We start from the raw sequence: 22,505 nt of genomic DNA on the forward strand, positions 1-22,505 counted from the left end.
AATCTGCTCCCCTTCTGAACAAAGCCTTGAAAAATCTTAGGTCTTTTAATGTAAGAGATATCTGTTTCTGTATCAGAGCTCTGGTAGCTTCATCTTCCCAAGGACTGATGAGGACCCAGCTTGTGAAAAACAAATCCAAAAGAAATAGAATAATCCCATTTTTTATCTAGTCAACCATATCTTTAATGCCATAAGCTAATGTCATTCTTACCAGGCTCCTATATGAAGTAGGCTTTGTAAACAGAAAATTAAAATGAAGTGGCAACGTTTCAAACAGAGCTGGACTCAATTCCTTAACATGTCTAAACTGTCTGCCTCCATTTGTGTCAGGTAACCATTAGCATCTCATGGGATCTGGAACTCTGAGTCACTTGGAGAAAGCAGCTGCATCTCCCAGGCGTACACTGGATGAGGTTATGAAGTGTGAAACGCTGTCTGTAGGCTTTTGTTAGAGCACCTTGTGGGTGTTAGTGACAGTGGCTCAGGTGATGGATTTCCTTCCAGCTAAATGCCCTGCTCTTAGAAGGGGGATTCTCCAAACAGAGGCATTTCACGGTCCCTTGGTGTTTTAGGGGTTTTTCCTTTTGCAGGCATGAGGCACCAAGTGCCATCCTTTTCCATATGCCAGTCAGGTGATGAGCACTCTGCTGATTTCAGACCCTTTTTGTGGCAGCTTTTTGATAGCCAGGCTTTCTGTATTTGCAAGCTGAGTCAGCACAGCCACAGGTTTCTCAAAGCATTGACTGACTAACAATCCAATGTGAGAAAAGAAAGTTTTCTCCAAGCCCACACTTATCATTGAGTCATTTGATCAGTTCTGCATACCACAACTGAAGTGGTAGATGCCTGAGGCTTAAAGTCAAATGCATTTTTTTCTCCTATAATTATTTGTTTGGTTGTTTTTCTTTGTGTGACACTTCTCTGCCCAGAAGCTCAGTCACGTGTCCAGTGATTAACACAGACTGCAGAAATGGAGATAGAGGTGAGTTTCCTTGATGCTGTTTGGAGCACCTTCACACACCAAAATTTAGGGGCGTGCAAGAATTCTTCTCTTCAGTGCTGGACAAAGAGGACACTGCCTGTATCTACAGGCCATGCACAGTTGGATGTCAAGGAAGATAGCTTGTTTGTTGAGCTCTAGTCTGGACTAGCAGCAGGAGATTGTATAGGTATCTCAGGCAGGAGGAGGCATAGGATGGCTGTGCAGTGCTTTCTTGTTGCAGGATTATAATTAGTTTCCAATAGGCAACTGAAGAGTCGGTCACATTTCTGTTTCTCTCTTTACTCCTTGATTGTTCTTAGGTCATGGTAGAGAATTCTGACTTCACCCCATCGCAGGTTGGCTGTCTCTTTACTTTCCTTGCCCGTCAGCTGGCCAAGCCCAACAACACACTGTTTGTGAACAGAACGCTTTTTGATCAGGTAAGTGACCTTTTTTGAGGAGCAGAAAAAGTTCTTAAGAGGATCCAGCCCCACAGAAGCTGTGCCTGGTGCTGCAGACTGAGGCAATTCTGTGGCACTACAAAGCAGGGAGCATCCTGCTGGCACTTTGTAGTATCAAAGAAGCAGAGTGGTAGAGACCACTGAAGCACAGTAAGGTGTGTATTCCAGCCTGCTACTGGAACTGCATGTGAAATAGGGTCAGGTTGTAGGAGATGGAATTAGTGTAGCAGTGCCTCTGCTCTTCTCCATGGAGTGGCAGATTTCTGTTGTCAGTAGCATGTCAGGAGGGGGAAAACAGCCCTGCAAGGGCAGGAACTAATCTGTTTGTTTTAAGTCCCAGTGACTGTTTTGTGACTCTGTTGTCACTAGTTTTACCTAGGAAGATTATCAGCATAAGGAGATAAAGAGTGCCAACTAAAATGACACTCCTGATCTTATAGAGCTGTTGTATATGTTCGTGTCTGGCAGTTTCTAGTTCCTGGGGCCACCATCCTTCTCTGCTGTTTGGAACAGACTGAAAGGTGTCAGTGTATGCCTGAGGCTTGCACAGGTTAAGTCTATATTAGAAATTGTTTGGACTGAGAAGGAGATTTTAATGGCTAAAGTAGTTTTGCCTCAGTAATAATACAGATATGTGAATGCTGATAAGCAATGGGTTAGAAAAGGCCCATAAAGATCATTGAGTCAACTGTCATTGAAGGTTAACAATTCCGCCACTAAACCACATCCCTAAACACTACATCCACATGTCTCTTAAGTGCCTCTAGGGATGGTGACTCTGCCACATCCCTGGGCAGCCTGTTCCAATGTCACTCTTTCTATGAAGAAATTCTTCCTGACATCTAATCCAAACCTCCTCTGGTGTAACTCAAGGCCTCTTCGTTTTAATTTAAGACCAGACAAAAGGTTTACTGAGTTTAAATAGATTTGGATATTGATACATTTTAATTGCATGAATTATATTGTTTTCCTGGGTTCTGGAAGAGATGGCACAGTCCAGGAGGGACTGTCAGAAGGGTTGGAGAAGTGATTGCAGCTGTTTTGTGTATAGCCCAGAGAAGGACCATGTGGTCACCTGAGTTTTTTGTATTTCCTGAGTCACCCAAAGGCTGCTCCTAGATCCAGGTGCAGGGTCACGATTTTCCCTCCCATGATGTCCTTCAGCAGTTCTTGTTTACTCCAGCAGTCTTAAATGTCCTTAGATACAGGATCAAGCGGAGATGAGTACTCTCATCCATGAGATGAGGTGACTCATAGATGAGTAGTTGTAAATTCAAACTGTACCGTTGTGCTCTGCTTTGCTGTTGCCAGTGTTGGTGCTCAGAGTTTGCTTGTACTGAAGGCTGCTGGACACTCGTGCATCTTGATCAGCAGATTGCCTGCACGGTTTGCCTTCCTTTGAGTGCAGACATGTGTTTGTTAGTTTATTTGTGCTACAGAAAAAATAAACAGGCCAACATTTATGTTAACTAGGTCTAATTCTTGCTAACTTCTACATCCTCACACAGGTCCTTGAATTTCTGTGCAGTCCAGATGATGACTCCCGGCATTCAGAGAGGCAGCAGGTAATAGCCCTCAAGGAAACATTTCTGTAAGCCCTACATGTGTCCAGGCTGTAGAGCAGAGTTTGGCCTCAGTGGGCACAGATTCTGGCTGGTGGTCATAGTGAAGGTTGTATGCCCAAGCAGTTAGCTAGTATAAGAGCGATGACCTGAAGGGCTGTACAGAGCAGGGCATACGAAGTTTAGTGGAGCAGGAGCAATATACCTTTGAATGGCACTGACTCCAGCTGCATTACAAATAACTGCTCTTTCTGTCTGCAGGTGCTGTTAGAACTGCTGCAGGCAGGAGGGATAGTGCAGTTTGAAGAGAGCCGTCTTATCCAAATGGCAGAAAAAGCTGAATTGTAAGTTGCTGGGGTACAGTATATAAATACCATCTCTAAAACCCCTCCATAGCCTTTTTTTCTTCCATGTCTTGTTTCTCCTTCACACCTTCGTTTAGGATTGTTTCCCCTGCGCATTCACAAATGCTTCATTTAATATGTTCACATTTATCTGTCCCTGTCTCTCTTCTCATCTCACTGGGTGTGCTTACTCCATCTTATCTTACCATTGCTTTCTGTTAGACCCGTGAGAACCTTTCAGCATGAAACTGTGGGGCTTGATACACTTTGGCACTTCCTATTCTAGAGCCCAGATTGTGCTCAAATGTATAGATGTCTGTTTGAATACTCTACCACTGACAGATGGAGATGATTTGCCGGGGTGAGGCCCACAGGTGGATTTTAAAAGCATGCAAGGGTCTGGAGCCACCCCCACGGTACTTGTTATAGAATTGAGTAGGAGAGACAAAGCTCAGTGTCTGGGAAGGCTGAAAATTACCACCATCTCCTTTAGTTGCTTTACCCTTTCAGAAAGCGTCTGTTATGCCTGAACAGAGTCAGACAGGGAAAGCATCTTCATCCAAGTCTTCGGTTTGGATGTTATGTGAGTTAATTCGCCATGCTATGAAGCACCAGAGGGGTGGATAATGGTAGGGTATGCCACGCCTGTTCTCTCTTATGTCCAAGGGGAGTGACTATATCGTATTTTTCAGCCCTGATAGGATTCAGAAAGGCATTGAGAATCAGAACCACAGTCAGTTGGATCACTGAATATCCGTCCTGCTTGCAGGAGCCCAAGTCACCAGCTCTGCTATTTCTGTTGGAGCTAAAGGACCTGTGGCACGAAGCTATTTAGCAGTGTCTTCATGCTTTTTGCTTCAGTTGCACCTGTTTTCATCCCATGTCTTCCTGACTCAAAATATTAAAGGTGTTTATTAAAAGCTGAAACTAAGAAGGTGTCATAACACATTACTGAGTCATATTCAGTGTATTTCTTCAAATTAGTATTGTGCATTGGCCTAGTGTAGAGCTGTTATGGAAAAGCGAGATGATTTAAGAACAGCAGCTCCAGTGAAACCTCATTCCTCATTTCAGCTATCAGATTTGTGAGTTCATGTATGAACGAGAGCTTCGCTATGACAAAATCATTGACTGTTACCTGCGTGATCCAGTGAGAAAGGTGAGTGAGTACATTTCTCCTTTCTTCTCCATAGCCGGCAGCCTTTCCTGCTGGCAGTAGCATGTGTGGGTACAGCAGCCCTGCTGTCTGGTTGTAACTCTGTCTCAAAACATACCCTCCTGTACTGCTGAGTTTTCTTATGGTCAAGGCTTCTGTACTTGTGTGCATGTGTTGGAGAGGAGTTGACTTTTTAAGCTTCAGAGGTTTTGGTTTCTCTTTCAATTTAGTCAGTGCTCATAGGTGAAACTCAAATGCTGGTTGTGATTTACTGCAAATGCTGCCAAGGGCAATGCTGGTTTTTTTGTCATTAGTCCCCTCTTTTTGCTTATTAGTTGTCTATTAGTTGCAAATCCACTGCAGTTTTTTTGAGCTGTTCTCTTCCCTACTGCCAGCAAAAGCTGGGGGCAGAGTCTGGCAAATGTGATCTCAGCAGCTCCATGTGAATGCAATATACTGAAGGTTGTGTGGGTGAAGCAATAGAGAGAGGTTATGGTAGTGAGGTGGTCTAAAGATGTGATAAAGGAGAGTATCTGAGCTAAGAACTGTGTAGGAGGACCTGGGGGAGAGGCAAATGTCAAAGAAGAATTTGGGAATACACTGGGAAAACTTAACCACCCTCTGGCAGAGGAATGTTTTCTCTGCCTGTACTGTTAGCTGAGGATTGCTGTCCTGTCCTTTTTCCTTGTGAGCAAGAGGTAGTTGCCTACAATAGTGAAGGAACACTCAGACCTTAGATTTTAACACTTTTAGTGTCGTTGTCGGTTCTGTTCCTCTTGGCATGTTGTGTTGTGCTGTGTTATGTTATGTTATGTTATGTTATGTTATGTTATGTTATGTTATGTTATGTTATGTTATGTTATGTTATGTTATGTTATGTTATGTTGTTATGTTATCCTGGCAGCTCTTCAGGAAACTTCTGGCTTGCTTATTAAGACAGTACTAGCCCTAAGGTCATCCTCAGGCAGTTAACAGCAATACTGTTACCAGCATTGAAAAGCATGCTGTACCACTTATGGTTTCATGCTTTTCAGGAAGAAGTTTTCAACTACATTCACAACATCCTGTCCATGCCTGGCTACAGCGCTGAAGAAAAGCAGTCAGTGTGGCAGAAAGCTTTGGAACATATAGAGGTACAGTCTGTCTTACACCCATGATACCTGAGCTCCTGTTCACTTGCTGGCTCTGCCTGGTGCTGCTCTGTTAGCAGAAGTTTTTTGGGGCTTGAACAAAACAATTAGCTCTCACTTTAAGATGCTTGTGTGGTTTAGAAGCCTCATAATGTAAATGCACTTCTTAAATTCACACTGGCTTCCTTGGTTTCCTGGTTTCAAGCGCTGCTTCTTAGATGATGGGACTGTATCAGGAGATGATGGCTTGTAAGTGCTGTGTAACAGGGATGTGATCCACACTTAGGTGTTTGTGTCTCCTGAATGTGCAGCAGCAGTGAGGTCAGGACATTGATATTGCTGACTTCACAGTCTGTGGTATCAAATTTGTCATGTTACAATGATGATAGCATTCAACCTCGATATCCTGGCAATTCTAACCTATGGGAAAATGGGGTCAAAGCTTCTGCTGTAAGCTGCAGACTGTTGCTAGGCTTTATCTATCTAATAACTTTTCCTATCTCTTCAGTTTTTTCTTTGCTTCAGGAGGTGGAGGTGTCTGAAATAACTGCCAGTCAGTAGACAGGGGGAATCCATTATAACTCCAGTAGTTACAAGGTGGTGCCAGTCTCCTCCAGGGTGATCTGCTTGTATTGGTATATATGGCACAAATTGCTTGGCCTTAGTGAGCATCTGAACTTACCTTTCCCTGTACTCTTTGTACCTTCTTCCAGCAATGTGTTGGGCAAATCATCTTTTCTGTAGGTCACCTCTGTTGGGTGTTACAGCTGGAATCACCCCCCTCTTTCCTGTTGACATCTTTCTTTTTCAGGGCTTGGTGAACAGTGTCTGCAGTTTCACGTGGCTTAGGAACTTACTGGGGACTGACGGCTTTGTTCTTCTCCAGTGCATTAGTTCTGTTCAGAAGGCTTATAATAGTGAGTTTTATGAGGACATTATAATTTACTAGGATGCTGCTGTGATTTTTAGGCCTTCAAACAACTGTCCTTTCATCTGCTGAGGTATCAAAGCAGGAAAGCAGCCTCTTCAGCTGAAACTAGAAGCCTCTAGGGAGGCTTTCCTCTTACTGCTTCCTTCCTGCTGGTTGTGTTATAGAACATTTCTGATAGGTTTTTTTTCCATTTCTCCATCATCCCACATAGTAACACCCTTCATCATAACTTGCTTTTCTCTCTTTGCTCTGGTATGTTGCCCCTAGACTCAGTGAATGCCAGCTGCTACGTCTGTCTGGAGACCAAGCTACTGATGAGTAACTTCTTTAGTTCTTTTCCTTCAAAATGTATGTTTATGGATGTTTTCTTTCTTTATCGTGTTTCCAATTGTCTTTATTTGCAGCCTTAGCAGGATCTTTTGTGAAGGGTTGCCAAGTACCCAGTACTGGTTGGAGGCAGTTGCTTCTCATTTGGAAGCACTGGGAGTGAAAACTCATGTTCTGTGCTGTGTAATATGGTATAAAGAGGAAGACTTTTGGGTTAGGCTCGACAGGAGGCAAACCCACAGGCATCTTAAAGGATTTTTTTCTTGTTACTCCATAAAGAAATTATACATTTTTTTTCCTATGTCTGAGCAGATATCAGAGGAATTAAGTTATGGGAAATCTGCAGTTAAGTCTCTGATTTGGTTCACTTCAAGCCCCCTTAAACACTAAGAGATGTCCTGGAGTCAACTGATGGCTTTGTTTCCTTTCTGTCGCTGGAACTCTTCCCAGCTGGTACTAGCTGGTCTTCTTGGCATGAAGTAAAGCACAGCTTTCAGAAAACTTGATGAAATCATTTCCTCAAGTGAGAGCTGAGATGGTTTTTACATGCCACCCTTCTAGTTTTTTTCATAATCATTTTTTTATATGGTAGTACTCATTATTTTACAACTTTCAGCTTTCATCTAGGGAAGGATGCTGTTACAGTATGAATGGTCTCAGTGATGCTGCATAATTACATTGTAATTACTTTAAAAGTAATTATTTTTACTGTGTTTCCCACTCCAAAGGAATTATTGCTACTCAGCCCATGTAAAGCAGCTGACTTGGTGGCCATCCACTTCACGGAGCAGATTGAGAGCATCATTGCAAACCTTCAGGTACAGCGTCAAAGCTCATTAATGTCGGCATTTCATTACAGTGGGGTTGCTGTTCTTGTAAGAAATGATGGCTGGGAGTAATGGCCAGTTGGTGCTGTGTCATAAATGGGGAAAAATAGGTTGGTAGATATTCTGCTGCAGGAATTATTACAGATGGATTGTTGCACATGCTTGTAATGTTCTGGCCATAAAAACTTATGATCTCTGTGTTGTTTGCATCACTTGATAATGCAGTTTTCAGTTTGGAGTGCAGTATAGCTTATGAACACTGATCAGCAAATATTCTTGAAGAGAGTGATGCATAATTATGTACTCAAGGCAAATGTCTAAAGACACCAACTACAAGCCATGAAATTAATTCAGGAATCTCTGCATTATAGCTAATTACTTGAAGTAATAATACTCTGTCTCCTCCTATTGTACAGGATCAGTTCTTACTCTTCCAGTTTCTGAGGAGTCTGCTTGACCCGAGGTATGTGAGCAAATCTGACCTTTTGCAAACTGTGTGACTTAAACCATTTTTGTTTGGCACAGTGCACCAATATACAGTCTGCATCCAGTTTGAGGGCTTAGAAAAGGTGATTTGCTCTTCAGGCTGCCCAAAGGTGAGAAGTGTAGCACAGAAATAAGTGCTCTAGGGATTATCTTAAAGCAGAGCCCACGCCTGCCTTCCTAACTGGGAAGCAGTGTGGGTTCCAATAAATGCAATGTAACATCTCCCCCACATTCATGGGGAGTGGGCATTGCCCTAACAGTTTCTTTGGGATGACTGTGAAGTTGTTCCCCTGTGACTGAGCTGACATTTCTGTTCTCGGGCACCCACTGGTTTGGTTACTTGACCAAGCTGCCCAGGTTTCACATACACTGAAATGTGTTTTGATCTATGGAGACTGTTTGCATCTCTGTCATCTCAGAATTCCTGCCGTGTCTCACTGAAAGCTTTTAACCAGTTACTTGTTCCATCTGCTCCTGTTCCTTCAGTATTTCAGCACTGAGCGTTCTCTTTTTGTTGAATCAGTTTCAAATGCTTCTAAGACCTCGATTTTATACATTCGTTTTGTGAGGCATTTATCTATGCACGTATCCAATAGCAATTACTAATGCTATTTTAGGAGAGATCCCACTTTGTCAATTAACTACAAGTTAATTGCACTTTATGAAGAGGAGGAGTTGGAAAAGGTAATGTATTTAGGTATTAGATATAGTGTCAATGTTTCAGTTCTCATTGGAGTACAACTGCATGTTTTAGATGCCTAGTTTGGATTTTCCTTAAGTACTGCCATCATCTTTGTATGGAAGGAATGAACTCCCACGCCTTGTATGTTTCTTCAGTGTCAAAACAAAAACATCAGTTTGCTGAGAAAATGTTTTAGTTGGGTTTTCTAGGAGACAAACGGAATGATTTAGATTAAACAGAAAACAAAACATTAAGCAGAGGTGGTACCCAGCTGGATGCTAACTGGGATAGTGAGCATCAACATGGGTTGGTTGTGCTGTGATACAACTTGCAGCAAGTGAGACCCAGTGCAGGCAGTAGTTAACCTGTCTTGTCACCTTGTGCGTAGTCCCCATGTGATAAATATACCTAGTTTAGGAAAAACAACTGTCTTTCCTGCAGCTCTATCTATTCTAATGAGAATCAACATACACAATCAAGCCAGTTTGGTAGGAAGTAACTTTCTTTATCTGGTCTTCCAAGAGATCTCTGTTTTTCCCCCCAAGACTCACAGAGTCAGCAGATGGCCTCAGGCTCTGTGACCTGTCTTGCTGTGCCATCTGCATCATAGCAGAATTTGTCAGCATTCCTCTTCCAGCTGTGCTTCAAACTCTTCTAATGCTCTACTGCAGTGTGTTGTTCTGCATCCCAAGTAATGGAGATGGGCCCCGTTAGTGCCTGCGATGCAGTCGCCAGGTTACTCAGTAAGCAAAGGTGGGAAAGAACACAGAAAAGAACAAACTTAAATACCATGAATTCATGTGTGACTGTAACTGACCTTAAAGAGGGAGTTCTCCAGGTTTAAGCTGTTGTTATTGAACTGTGTTGCCAGTGAGAAACAGAGATCCTGGATTACGGGAGGGACCTTTTTTCCCTTTTTTTCCTTTTATCTTTGTCTCTTCAGTAACATTCAAGGTCCTGTTGGTTGTTTCTCAGTGCTCTGAGGTTGTCTACTTCGAAGACAAAGAGAGCTGACCCATACCCCAAGGGGGGAGGAGGAAGCCTGACTGTGCAGGACCCAATCTGCAGATATAGCCATTCTTTGTACTATACTCATACCTTCATCAGTGACTTGGTTCTTCTTACAACAGCTGTCTCTTTTCAGTCAATCTACATATTTATGTGCTTTTTCTGAGCAAAATTTGTATTAGAATAGAGAATCAAGGAAGCTTGGATTGTCTTAGAAACAAACTGTAGCTTGATGGTATGGGGGACAAGGCGCGTCACGCTGCTGTAATGATGCTGAGTTGGTGGAATTGCATTAGGGATTAATTTGGCCCATTTAATTTAGCTGGAGATTTATTTTAAAGGAGCTGGGCGGGGGAAGGGAGAAAACAGGGTTAACAGGAATTGCTCAGGGAAATTAAAACTGAATGTCCTTACGCTCATGTCTTGAAAGCAGCCACAGAAAATGGAGATGGTAATGTATGTTACTCAGTTCATTAATCACAGCCATTGCCAGTTTCTACTTTAAACTCTTAAAAAAATATATGCAATGAAGCATGTGTGTTTGCAATACAAAGTCATACATTTACCAGCATGTATTTAGCAATGCAGTGTCTGTAAACATACCAACAAATAGCAAAACTTGCAGGGTGTAACAGAGGCTCTCCTTGCTGGAAGCCAACCACAGCTCCAGCAAGTCTCAGCCGTGCCACATTTTGTGAGGAATGGGTGGTGGTCTCTTCCTTTCAGAAAGGAGCACACAGAGTGTGACTGGGGAGCTGGGGGTATTGAAGGAGAACTTGATTGTGCTGGGCTGGGCAGGATCTGTGAGGCTCAGGATGGCAGCTTGGTTTTTAACATCACCAAAATCCATTCCTTTGCTGCTTGTCTGGATTTCTCAAGTGAAATGGTTAAGGAAAGGACTGGCTTGCTCATTAAGTCACAAATGCTAGGTGTCGGAGTGATTTCTGTACTATAATTTTGCTCTCATGCTAAAAATGTGTGGTTTGCTGTTTTTCCCATTTTTATAGACAGAAATTGCTTTAGACAAATGCTTTCTTTTTTTTCTTGCCTTTCCTTCAGTCTAACAGAGGAGTGGACACTTGTTGGAATGCTACAGCTTGGATACCAAGTTTTGCACAGTTGTGTCCATATATTGGACAGCCTGATCAGTACTCTTTCATTTCTGGGCATATATGATTTCTAGTCAAGCAGTTAATGTTGCAGTTGCATGAGGCTTCTTTTGGCTTGCTGGGGGCACAGTGTTCTCCTGGTCTTTCTTGGCTGATGGGAATCCTTGTAGCTCCCAGGAAGCAACAGTGCTATGTTCAGCTTCTCCCATCACACAGCTATAGGGTTTGCACATCAGTGCATCCCCTGGTTATGAATTCCCATTCAGAAAGGTAACAAACCTAAATGCATACCATGATCTGTTTTCTTTCACAGCGGGAGCTTCAGAACAGGCCTGAGAGCCATGTTGCCTAGACAGGATCAACTTGTGCTGTTCCTCTGTGTAATCAATCTGAGATCTGCTACATGAGGTTTAGTCTGCAGTGGGGAGCTGCTGTTCATTTTGAAAGGCTGTATGTAGGTCTGTCTGTCTTTAAGAAGGATCATCGGTGTCATCCCAACTCTTGGAAATCTCTTGCTTCGTGTTGCTCCTTAAAAACAAGATGCGTAAAAACCAGCCAGGATACAGGGGCAGCTGTGGGGACTGGGCACAGTTTTGTTCTGTTTCCCCCACATTATAAGTTTACTTCATAAGCCAAAGGATTGGGAAATGCTCATTGCACAAAGCACTGCAGCACCAACAGCTGCTGCTGGAAGGGTTTTGGAGAAGATCCTTTCAGAGGGAGCTGAACTGCAGTCTGGCTTTTTAAGCAGGCTGGGATAGGCAGGGTTACCCATAGCAGAGTGGGGTCTGCTTTGCTGGGTGCCCGGCCATCGTGGCAGAGGAGATCAGGGAGACAGCAAGGGCAGGAAGCACAGCAGTGGGTGGGGACTCCACCTGCATGCGTTGATTAAGCAGATCTCACACTGGGAAATGAGGCAGATATTTTTAGTTCCTGTTTAATACAGTTCTGTGTGGCAGCTGATTGCAAAACCCTTGAGAGCAGAGGCAGCCTTTGGCTCAGTCCTGAGCAATATGCAGGGAATGCTGAAACTTTTACAGGTGGAAACCTGCTCTGCCAGTGACCCAGCACTAATCAACTAGTGTGTAGTTATGGACTCTGCAAGAGCAATTTGCTAGTTCTGTTCAGTTTGACAAGAAATACTGAATAGAATTGAGGATATTTCCTTAGCAAAAGCATGAAGACATATCTGAGTGAGGTAGATGGAGAGGTCATATTCCAGTGGAAGATGCATTAAAAAGCAATAACGTGGGTCAAAGAACAGCTTCAATAACAGTAAGCAAAAGGCAGTATTCTTCAAGCATGCTTGGCTGAGTTCTACAGGACAGATACATAGCATCTAAAAGCAGCTCAGATCATAAAGCTTATCAAATAAATTAGGTGGGTTTTTGTGTGTCTTTGCCATTGAGTTGCTGAAGAGATGCCAGTGCTGGAGCCTTTCTTCTCAGGAATCTTTGATAATCCAATGTATGCTGAGGCACTGGTGGAATATGTTGTGGAACAAATGGAAAGCCTCCTTACAGAGCTTCTTAGAAGCTCTTCTTTCCAGCCAAACTTCTGAGCTAAAATTTGACTTCTGTGCTTTTCATATTTCAGAGAAGGCATCAACCAAGACCTGCTGCACCTACCACCCCACATCACAGAGCAGTTCATCGAGCTGCTGTGTCAGCACAGCCCTGACCATGTTCTGGAGACACTGAAAGTCCTGGAGTACTGCAGGCTGGAGGAAACCATCCAGGTAGAAAAGACACGTTCATAAGGACACAGGGGCCAGTGGAAGCATTCATGTCAGCTCCTACCAAAGTGATGGATCAGTTCTTCAATATTTGGCCCCTTAAGCTGCTAAACTGCAGCACAGTCAGCTGTATTTTAATGTACTGAACTTGAGTTTAGTCTCAGGGCTTATAGGAAGGCCAATAGTGCACTGAATCTTCCAAGTAACTGCAGAATACAGGTAGTCTGTGTTAATTCTGACTAACATATTGGAGGTATCTAAAATAATACAAGCCAGAGTTTTTGGGTAGCAGTGCTGCCAAAATTTGACCACTGCTGGACAGTGGCTGTTTCTTCCCTTTATGAAAATTTTGACTTATCGTGTATCCTTGATGTGGATTTCATCAATTTAAAGATTGTAATGCTGATGGCGGCAACATAGCACAGCTTCAGAACCGAGGCAGTGTAAGCAGGGGAGGGGGACAGGGTCCTGTTGGTGCTCAGCCTGGCTGATGTGCCCATGCAGACCTATCCTCTCTGAACATGCAGCTGTCCTTTTGGGGAGTAAACAGACTCTGGCAGATATCTTCAGATAGATCTTCACTTTTTATTTATTTATTTTTAAACTTAGATAACCCAGAAACATCAGCTTCATGAAGCTTCCTCTTATTTACTGGAGAAGAAGGGAGATATCCACGGTGCCTTTCTGGTTATGCTCGAGGTACAGTACTCTGGTATCCTGAATGTGGCTTTTTTGCCTGAATGTCACATTTTTGCCAGGCTCTTCATCAGCACGATGACCTGCATTAAGACTTGATCCTGCCATTGCTTCCCAGTTGCCCACTGCAGTCCATGTAAGAGTTTACCTTGTGCCAAAAAGTGGCACATTGAGTTGTGTGCGGGCTCAGCAGGTCACTGTACTTTTCCAGCTTCCTGTGAATGCTGTCTTTGAACACTGAATGGATAATTGATACTGAAATTTGGTCTTAATCAAAGATAATATGTTAGCTTCTGTTTTTCTTTCTTTGTTTGGAAAGAAATGTATACAAAGCCAGTTGTACTGGGGAGGAAAATAAAGGCGAGCCCTAGTAGCCCTATCTTTAAAAACACTTCCATCAGTATTCTGCAAGCTGACTGTTCTGAGATCCCTCTTTTGTTTCAGCGATTGCAGAGCAAGTTGCTGATGCTTACACAAGATGATGGAGGTAAGTCACCAACTTAAATTCCACTTTCTCTTAAAAAGGGATGGATGCAAAAAAATAGGAAATGTGTGTCTGACAAGTGGCATAATGATGTCCTCTTCCAGGTTTTTGGGTATTGCGGTGATATTTACTTCACTTTACATCCGCAGTTATTCTGATCACGCTTCTTTCATCTGTTACTTTGATCACTGTTGAGACTTGTAAACAAACCGATGGGTTTTATTGTGTCTGCTGGGTTGTTCTGTTAACTCCTGATGGCAGCTCTTACTCTTAGTGCCTTACCAGAAATGTTTTCCTTGTTAGAATCCATTCAGACTCATTACTGAGCCTTACCAGTCATTAGCTATGAGCAGTAATGACCTTGAGTATAGCAGTAGCTTATTTAAGAAAACCTTTCTCATGGAAGTAAGAATGTTCTGCCTACAGAGAGCACTCTTGTTTGGACCCAGGATTCAAGGGCGCACCTAATCAAATACAGTGCTTGTATTTGTTACTTGTATCCTTCACTACTGCTAAATCTTCTGTATTTGATTACATGAACAGTCTTAAATGCTACAATAAATAGGGCATCTATTGAAGTGCAAAAAATCAGGACCTGTCTTTATAATGCAGTAGTTCACTGTAGGGAGCAGCTTTTAGGAGAACAGCATGATTTTATTTTGCTGAATGACAGGGAGTTAACATACATAATCATTTCTGCAATGGCAATTTATTTTTCACCTGGCTTTTAGGTTCAGCAGAACTCCCCTTGCTCGAAAGCATTGAAGATACCCTAATGAAAACAATTGCCCTTTGCCAGAGGAATTCACACAACTTAAACCAGCAACAGCGAGAGGTAAGGGAATAAACACCCGCATCACTGCGTTTCCAGAGGCATTATCTTCCTGTGCTCCTTCCTTTCCCCACCTATTCCATACTGGCGTGTCTCAAGCAGCTGTTGTTTTGCTCTACCTTGTTTTCTTGTTGCTCAGATTTTAAACCCACAAGAGAAATGTTTGCTTGTAAGGGTGAAGCAGAAAATAAAGTGCCTACCAGCAGAGAAGAAGCAGATTAGGCCATATCCCTTCTCCATTTTTAGCTCCAGTTGAAATTTTGGTTGAATGTTAATAAGACTCAAAAGAAAGCAAAGGATCGTGGCTTTTGTAACACCACACGAAGGCACTGGCATGCTTAGGTTGGAGCCAACTTCGTGGTGGCAGGAAGCTGCTGGTGTTACCTGCACTGTGGCTGTGGAATAGTGCTGCTCTGAATTCTTCCCAAATCCTGAATTTTATGTCAGACTGATCTTTAGGGGCTGGAGACGGCACAGTTTGCCTCAGCTCTTGCAGAGAGAATTAGGCTGTGTTTTTGTTTTGCTGATGTCACTGACACAGAACCTATTTTTATTTCTAATAGTGTGCTTAACATAGGTAACTGAATTCAGAATCGAGAATGCTGTGTCTGAAGAGCTATCATGTCTGGGAGTCAAGAAAGTCGATTGCTTTATGTTATCACAATGCCAGGAAAGAAACAGTGAGAAAGGGAAAGAGGGAACAATGGGAGCCAGAGGTGTTCTATGCTCAGATCTCAGTCAAAGAGTATCTTGGTCTCAGAGAGGAGCAACCTGGACTGCTCTTCATGAGTACTTTGCAATGGCTTTAATGCATTTTGGTTCTGTTCCTCTGCAGACAAAGACCTGGGAAATGTAATTCTGTTTCTCATAATGTGGAAGTGAGCCTTTAGAAATGGGCTGTGATTCTGGTCACACCTCATTTTTAGTTTTCCTGTGTTCTTACTGCTTTTCCCTTGCATTCAATCCTTTTAGGCCCTCTGGTTTCCCCTGCTGGAGGCTATGATGTCCCCACAGAAATTGTCTGGCTCTTCACAGTACCGATATGCTGAATGTAAGTATTTTGACTTTTTGTGGCCCCAGATCTGTGTGCTGTCTTTCCTCCTCTACTGACTGACTAGATGAAAAGCAGTTTTGTTACTCACTTCCTGCTCTCCCTCCCTTTGCAGTTGATCTGGCTTGTAATGGCTGTAGCACTAAGCTCAGCGAGGTCATAAGGGGAGGCTGCAGCTGTTGAATACTTCTTGTTTTAAGCCCTGGGTGGAGGAGGGACCCTATCACAGCCTCCTGTACTCAGCTGGCTCTGAGTAGGCTTGAAAACATAGGTAACTCTTGGCGTAACACTGCCATCTTTTCTGCTTGGACTTCTTGTGCTCTATCTTTGCATCAGTCTGTTGACCTAAAACCAACAGAACATAAATACATCAACTAAATTCTCTAATCTTAGTTCCAGCTCTCTGGATCTATTGTGGGTGTCAGTAGCACATCTAGAGCAGTATCCTTGAAAGGCCTCCTTTTATGTGGGTGTTTTAAGACATCTTAGGACATAATAGAGCCTCTTGCTTGATTGCAGCCCTCTGCTTCACAGTGGCTGTAGTCACATGTGGCCATGGACTGCAGTGTGTTACAGGAAAATGTAAGGCAATTGAGGAATGAAGAGAGAAAACATGTTTCACACAGATGCTAACACCAGGGAATTTTAGAGTCAGTGGGATTATGACATGAACAAGGGATGCAGGTTGAGAACAGTGAGTGTCAGTGTTAGAAAGAAAGGCTGAAGGTCTAAAAGTTTTCTGTATGTAGGAAGTGGGAGGGGAGGCACTGCGATGCTGATGGTTCTGAAATGCTTAGTGCAAAATGTGCGTGAGGTAAGAAGTGATAGAACTGTTTCATATTAGAAAAGATGAACTGAAATAAAACTCTTAATCTGAAAGATACTCTTCATTACTCCTTGAATCTTCATGAGCGTTGGTGACTTTTCATGCATGGTATTTCAGCCTTGAAGAGTTTGACGATGCAAGTGCTGAACAACATGGCTGCATTTATTGCCCTTCCTTCAATCCTGCAGAGAATCCTACAGGTGAGTTTCTGTGGGGGAAGAACATAGCAAACAAACTTTTACTAAGCTGTGCCATTCTATTACTAGGAAGGGCTGAACACATTCCTGATGTGGTAGCAATTTCTGTCATATTGTCTGGTTAAAAGCATTACAGTAAGCATTCAGTCAGTGAGAGTAAGTCATAAAACTTGGTAGGGTGACCTGGAAGGCTTGGCGGACTCAGGAGATGTGGGAGCACACAGACTCATGTGGAGACAACGGAGGTAATTTCTGCAAAACAAAAGAAATATTATCTCGAAGGTTGTAATTACTTTGAGACTGAAACTAGCAGTTCTGGAGGCTGCTCCAGCTGCAAAGCCACTATTAACTGCTCAGAACCACATTTGTTGAAAGGCATTTAGCTGAGGTGCTGGAGTAGATGGTTATGAAAACACTAAATCAAAGCTTGTGGGCTTCGAAGAGGAGAGATTTCAAAGCTGGGCCTTTTTAACTGATGGCACAGTACAATTTTGGGGTTTTTTTTTTGGTTTTTTTTTTTTGTGGCAGCAGGCATCTCACAGAATTGCTGATTGCAAATATATTGGGTTGGAAGATCATAAACAGATTCGTGTTGAATTGTTCAGTGGAAAAACAGGAAGGTTGAGGAGGTGTTGAATTATTCTTCAGTTTCTATCACAGATAGAGGAAGAAGTGGGAAAGCTGCAGACCTCACAGGGTCTGTTTGTTGCAACCCTCAAATATTTCTTGCCCTTTTTTGTTTGTAGATTCTCTCTTTTAGTAGGAAAACTCTCTACTGCAGCCTCTATGGAAATTGGCATTCGTGTCCTGGAGGCAACAGAAGAATGGAATGCATTTCAGCTATAGAGTGAAATGGTTGGTGTGGAGAATCACAGAATGGCCTGGGTTGCAAAGGCCCACAGTGCTCATCCAGTTCCAACCCTCTGCTGTGTGCAGGGTCACCAACCAGCAGCCCAGGCTGCCCAGAGCCACATCCAGCCTGGCCTTGAATGCCTGCAGGGATGGGGCATCCACAGCCTCCTTGGGCAACCTGTTCAGTGCGTCACCACCCTCTGGGTGGAAAACTTCAGAACAGGAGTAGTAATGGGTACCTTGTAGCTCAAAAGCAGTGTGGGGAAATGGTGTTGTAAAACTCATTAGAAGATCCTGTGGGAAGGGAGCATGGTACTGCTTTATCAGATAGCCTCTAAACACTCATTCTTTCATAGATTTCATTCACTTAATGGCATATTTGCAAACACCTGAGATGTATGGGTCCAACCATCATTATTTGTAGGCAGCAAAGGCATCAGCTGTCCCCTCCTCACTGCACCTCTGATATTCCTCTGGTTGTTGTTGAAGCTTTGTTTTGGACAGTCTAATTCTATCCTTTTATAGTTGCTGGCTGTTTTAAGGTGGATTTTTGCCTTGGAATTTTCTTAGTCTTCTCTAGATTATGGACCAGGATGCTGCGCATTGTTATTTCCTTGTTTGGGAGTGTAGGTTTTAAAGATACATTACAATCTGCTACAGATACACTGCCAGCTTGTCATCCTCCTTGTGCTGGGATGTGGGATCTTCTGATAGTGTGTTTGTGCTGGGCTCTGCACAGCAGCTCTGTGGCCTTTGGGGCCCAGCAGGGCACCTCTGAATAGGATTTTGTGAGACTGAAAGGCCAGCATTGCTCTAGGTTGTTTTTGCTTGTGCTGTAGCTGTGTTGTGTTGAACTATTGCTTCAAAGCTTTCTCTGGGTGCCTGTGAGAGGTTTTCTTCAGGTTTTATTGTGGTGCACAGGTTGGCCCTTGGAAGAAAAGTGCTTTGAGCTCAGCTGGAAAGATGATGTTGTTTCCATGTCCTGTGGTGTGGCCATGGCTTGGGTACACAGCTCTAATGTTCAGAGGCTTTGAACACTTGATTGTGATCAGGAGGGAGGCTTTCCTCGTGTTATACTACACTGGACATTTTGGCTCCCTGTGTAGTGTGGTCTGTCATCTGCTTCTTTGGATTGCCTGGGAATGCCATTTCAGTGCACGGCTGGTGAGATTTACAGCACAGCACACATGCATGGTGTGTCCCCAGAACACTGAGCAACTCTTTGAGCTAGAGCTTCTCCCTTTTATTAGCCCTGGTTTTATGTTCCTTTTGCAGAGCTCTCTAGTGGCTCTTTGAAGCCACCTAAACTTCTAAAACCAAGTGCCAAGCAGTGCTGTCTTGGCTCAGTATTGTGTAGGGACTCCTTGCAAGTGTCATTCCAGTGCCACTTTGTGACCGTGAATAATGCTCTTAGATAAGCTCTTCTGGGCCCTGGGGAACAGACAGCCTTTCTGATGCCCTCTGTGGCACCTGAGAGGAAGGACAGGGGCTGTTTGGGAAGTCTGCAGATGGCCTCAAGTGCTGCTCCAGCAGAGGTTGGGTCTTTGTGGCAGTGCATGGATGTGCTGGATCTGCTGCCAGCGAGGTAGAACAGCTGCCCAGGAATTAACTATTGCTTTCTTTTTTTATATAAGGCGAATGACATCAATAAACAGAGGTAGATTATCTTCCCTTTTCCAAAAAGGAATTAAAGTATTCCAGTTTTTGTGGACTGTTTTTCTTCCTTTTCTGGGCTTAACTGCTTAGAGATTATACCTTTGGCAAATGTTAACTTTGCAACCAACACGCAGTGCTAAAGGGCACCTTGCAATGGGCTGCCAGCAGTTCTATGGCTGTGGATTCCCTACATCTCCTATGAGAACACACCGACTCAACTTTGTATTACATGTCATGCGAAATAACGATCAATTTATTCATGTTCTTTTTCGTCCTTAGCAAAAATGATTTATTAAACAGTCTGAAATAACCATATTAGGAGCAATACTAGAGAAATGCTCTTGAAATGTTGTGTCGTTAAGGATATAGACATTGTTTAAAAGGCCTGAAAGGTTGAGTTCATTCCCTTGTGGAGCTCTAATCCTTAGGAACATTCTGCAAATAGAAGCAGCTGTTGCCTCAGACAAGAAGGGCAGCTCTGGTTTGCAACTTGGGACTCACCAGCTCTCCCTGACCTGCTGGTGCTGCTCACACCAGGCAGGCAGTTGAGTTGGCTCCAGCTCACCATGCTGAGTGCTCCCAGGCTCCCATGGAAATACCCAGTCTGGAAAAAGCAGCTGTGATTTGCTCCTCATTTGGCACAGCTGATTTCTAGTTGTCACGGTTTGAACTAAAAATCCACCTGCGTCCGTGACAGGGGCCGTGGGCACCGGAGGGGCCCTGGGCCGAAAAGGAAAAAGTTAATTAGGAAAAGAAAACAGCGGCAACGATCTAAGGAGGCACACTTATTTACTAAATACTATATCGAAATACAGGATAATAAAATATAATATAATATAATTGAAAATTGAGCTAACGAATCAGACAAAATAAGAGAGAGAATGAGTCCCGTAACCGAGAGGCCTACTGTGAAATTTAGGCGAGACGGTGAAGGCTCCCACACACTCCCCTGAACGCCAGAACTCGAAAGAGATCAGTCTGTTCTGCGACAGAGTTAATATAGAGTCCAGGTCCCGTGACCCATCGTGTTGTTCCCTGGGAGATGTAGTCTTCTTCTGTAAGTTGCAGATTCAGTAAAATTATTCATGCTTAATATGATGTTATGATGTGGAATACTGATAGCAAAAATTACAAAATTATTAAACCATGACACTAGTGATGGGCCATCCCGTGCTGTGTATTGGAGCACACATAAATCCTGGATGGTGACACATTTTATAAGGTGGAGTTAATGAAACATATTCTTTCATAAAAGTAATTGAACTTAGAAGGCTCTTGTGACTATAAATTCTGTGGGGGCTGAAAGCAGCTGGTTGGAGGACAGCTTTGTAACTTGCTAAGAATGTGAAATTACAGCTCCAGATGTTATTCCTGAGACAAGTAGGCAGCCCAGCCCAGTGCAGCCATGGCTTTAATGGCTGCCAGCAGTAAATCTGCTTGAGCTGCTTGCACATGGATGCTGCCATGTTCCGTGTAGGGTTCTGCTGGACCATGTGGCTCCCCTTTAGGGAAAAAGGTGATTCTCTTCCTGCCTGCTATTCGTTTAGATGTTACTGAGCCTGGAGAAAAACTGAGCAACTGGAAAGGTGGCCCTCACCTCACCTTCCTCCTCTGCAGATCCCTGGGTGGCTTTTCTGTTCCTCACTTGTTTCTGTCTCTTCTTCCTCCTCCTCTGCCTCAATAAAGGCAAGAAACAAGATGTTTTCACAGTGTTTACTTGCAGCTAATCTGCTGTGTGTAAATGGTTTCATCTGAGCAGTTTGAGTTACCTCTTTGGCTTTCCTTGGCTACAGAAGTATCCGGTGAATCCAAACCCAACATTCTCTCTGTTGTAGATCTCATAGGTGCTGATGGAAGTCGTGCACGCCCTGCCGCTGTCTATAATTCATGCAGTGACTCAGTGCAGTGCACTTTTCAGTGCTGTTGCTTTTGAATTATGCATGCAGAAGGAAAACACCATGTTGTTTGAGACTGTGCCACTCATTCAGTGGCAGGGAGCCTCTGCAGCTCCCGTGTGTTCTTCAGCTCCAACTGGGTTTGACTTGAGTGAAATTACTCAGTGCTGGTTTTCTTGGTGCCTACACGTTGGCATTGCTGCCCATCATGGGAAGGCTGTTACCAGGTTGTCTGGCAGATGCTGGAGCTGCTGTGGTGATCTCTGGGTGTTGCAGCTTGACTTCAGTGCTGTTTTTCCTGCTCTGTTGCTGCAGGGTGTTTCCTGTTGCTCTGCATCCTCCAGCTGCCTCCTGCAGGCCCCTGGAAACTCCAGGGTCACTTTAAAATCATTTGGACTTGAGTACAGTAATTAATATTGATGTTGTCATCTACTCCATTTTGCTAATCACCAGTTTTCCCCTCAATACATCTGATCATTCAGCTTCCCTTGTGCACATACCATGTCTTCAAATACAGGATCCTAACTGCCATGTGCAGTATCAGTCTGGAAGGGAGGGAAAAAGAAGGAAGAAAAGAATAAATACGACCAGAATAGATGATGGTGTCCTACAATGTTCTGGTTTTTTTTTTTTCCACACAGGATCCAGTTTATGGAAAAGGGAAACTTGGAGAAATTCAAGGTCTCGTCTTGGGAATGCTGGACACTTTTAACTATGAACAAGTAAGTTACGTGTATTTCTGCTCTATCCACTGCTTGTTACAGGCATTACTTGTAGCTATCCAGCTTACTACTCTCTCATTTGCTGTTTTTCACAGCAGAGCAAAGTGGCCATGCAAGTGATTTGTATTTGTGTGATCTGGGGAAGGGGGATGAGTCTGTGTTGCTCACCAACAGATTGCAAATGAAGGGACTGACAGATACGTGGTGATGTGAGCATCTCTGTAGTTGAATTCTTTGTTAAATGTACTGGAAGCATCAACACCCGCGTTTTCTCCAGCTCATCCTGCAGTCAGGGATTCAAAGTGCCTTTTAGATTAATCTGTAAGATGGGAAATAGGTTTATTCTAGGGGACTGAAGATATAGAGGGGTGGTCTGTGTGTTCTTTAGGGGGGCTGCCCTGAGCAGCACTTGCTCTCTGTTCAGTCAGTGCCTGGCTGTCTGGTGCAGGCTGCACATTGTATCTGGACCAGGCCATTCCCTTTGATTATTGCCTTCCCAAGGAACCTCCAGTGCAACCTCTGAAGTCTTTTCTGTGTTGCTGTAATGGAGCATG

At 43.5% G+C, this 22,505-nt stretch overlaps 1 protein-coding gene across 1 annotated transcript in view; it reads left to right on the forward strand.

Annotated features, from left to right (window-relative positions):
* The window catches only part of VPS8 (VPS8 subunit of CORVET complex), a 58,047-nt gene that overhangs the window by 25,799 nt on the left and 9,743 nt on the right, over positions 1-22,505 (forward strand). The window contains exons 28-41 of the mRNA XM_015870968.2: positions 1,303-1,422; positions 2,952-3,008; positions 3,267-3,349; positions 4,424-4,508; positions 5,540-5,638; positions 7,622-7,711; positions 8,137-8,183; positions 12,602-12,743; positions 13,350-13,439; positions 13,881-13,923; positions 14,652-14,755; positions 15,725-15,803; positions 16,747-16,829; positions 21,871-21,951. Coding sequence (XP_015726454.1) covers positions 1,303-1,422; positions 2,952-3,008; positions 3,267-3,349; positions 4,424-4,508; positions 5,540-5,638; positions 7,622-7,711; positions 8,137-8,183; positions 12,602-12,743; positions 13,350-13,439; positions 13,881-13,923; positions 14,652-14,755; positions 15,725-15,803; positions 16,747-16,829; positions 21,871-21,951 — 1,203 coding nt within the window. The remainder of the gene's footprint in view (positions 1-1,302; positions 1,423-2,951; positions 3,009-3,266; positions 3,350-4,423; positions 4,509-5,539; positions 5,639-7,621; positions 7,712-8,136; positions 8,184-12,601; positions 12,744-13,349; positions 13,440-13,880; positions 13,924-14,651; positions 14,756-15,724; positions 15,804-16,746; positions 16,830-21,870; positions 21,952-22,505) is intronic.

This window comes from Coturnix japonica, chromosome 9 (genome assembly GCF_001577835.2).
Source record: "Coturnix japonica isolate 7356 chromosome 9, Coturnix japonica 2.1, whole genome shotgun sequence".
NCBI lineage: Eukaryota > Metazoa > Chordata > Aves > Galliformes > Phasianidae > Coturnix > Coturnix japonica.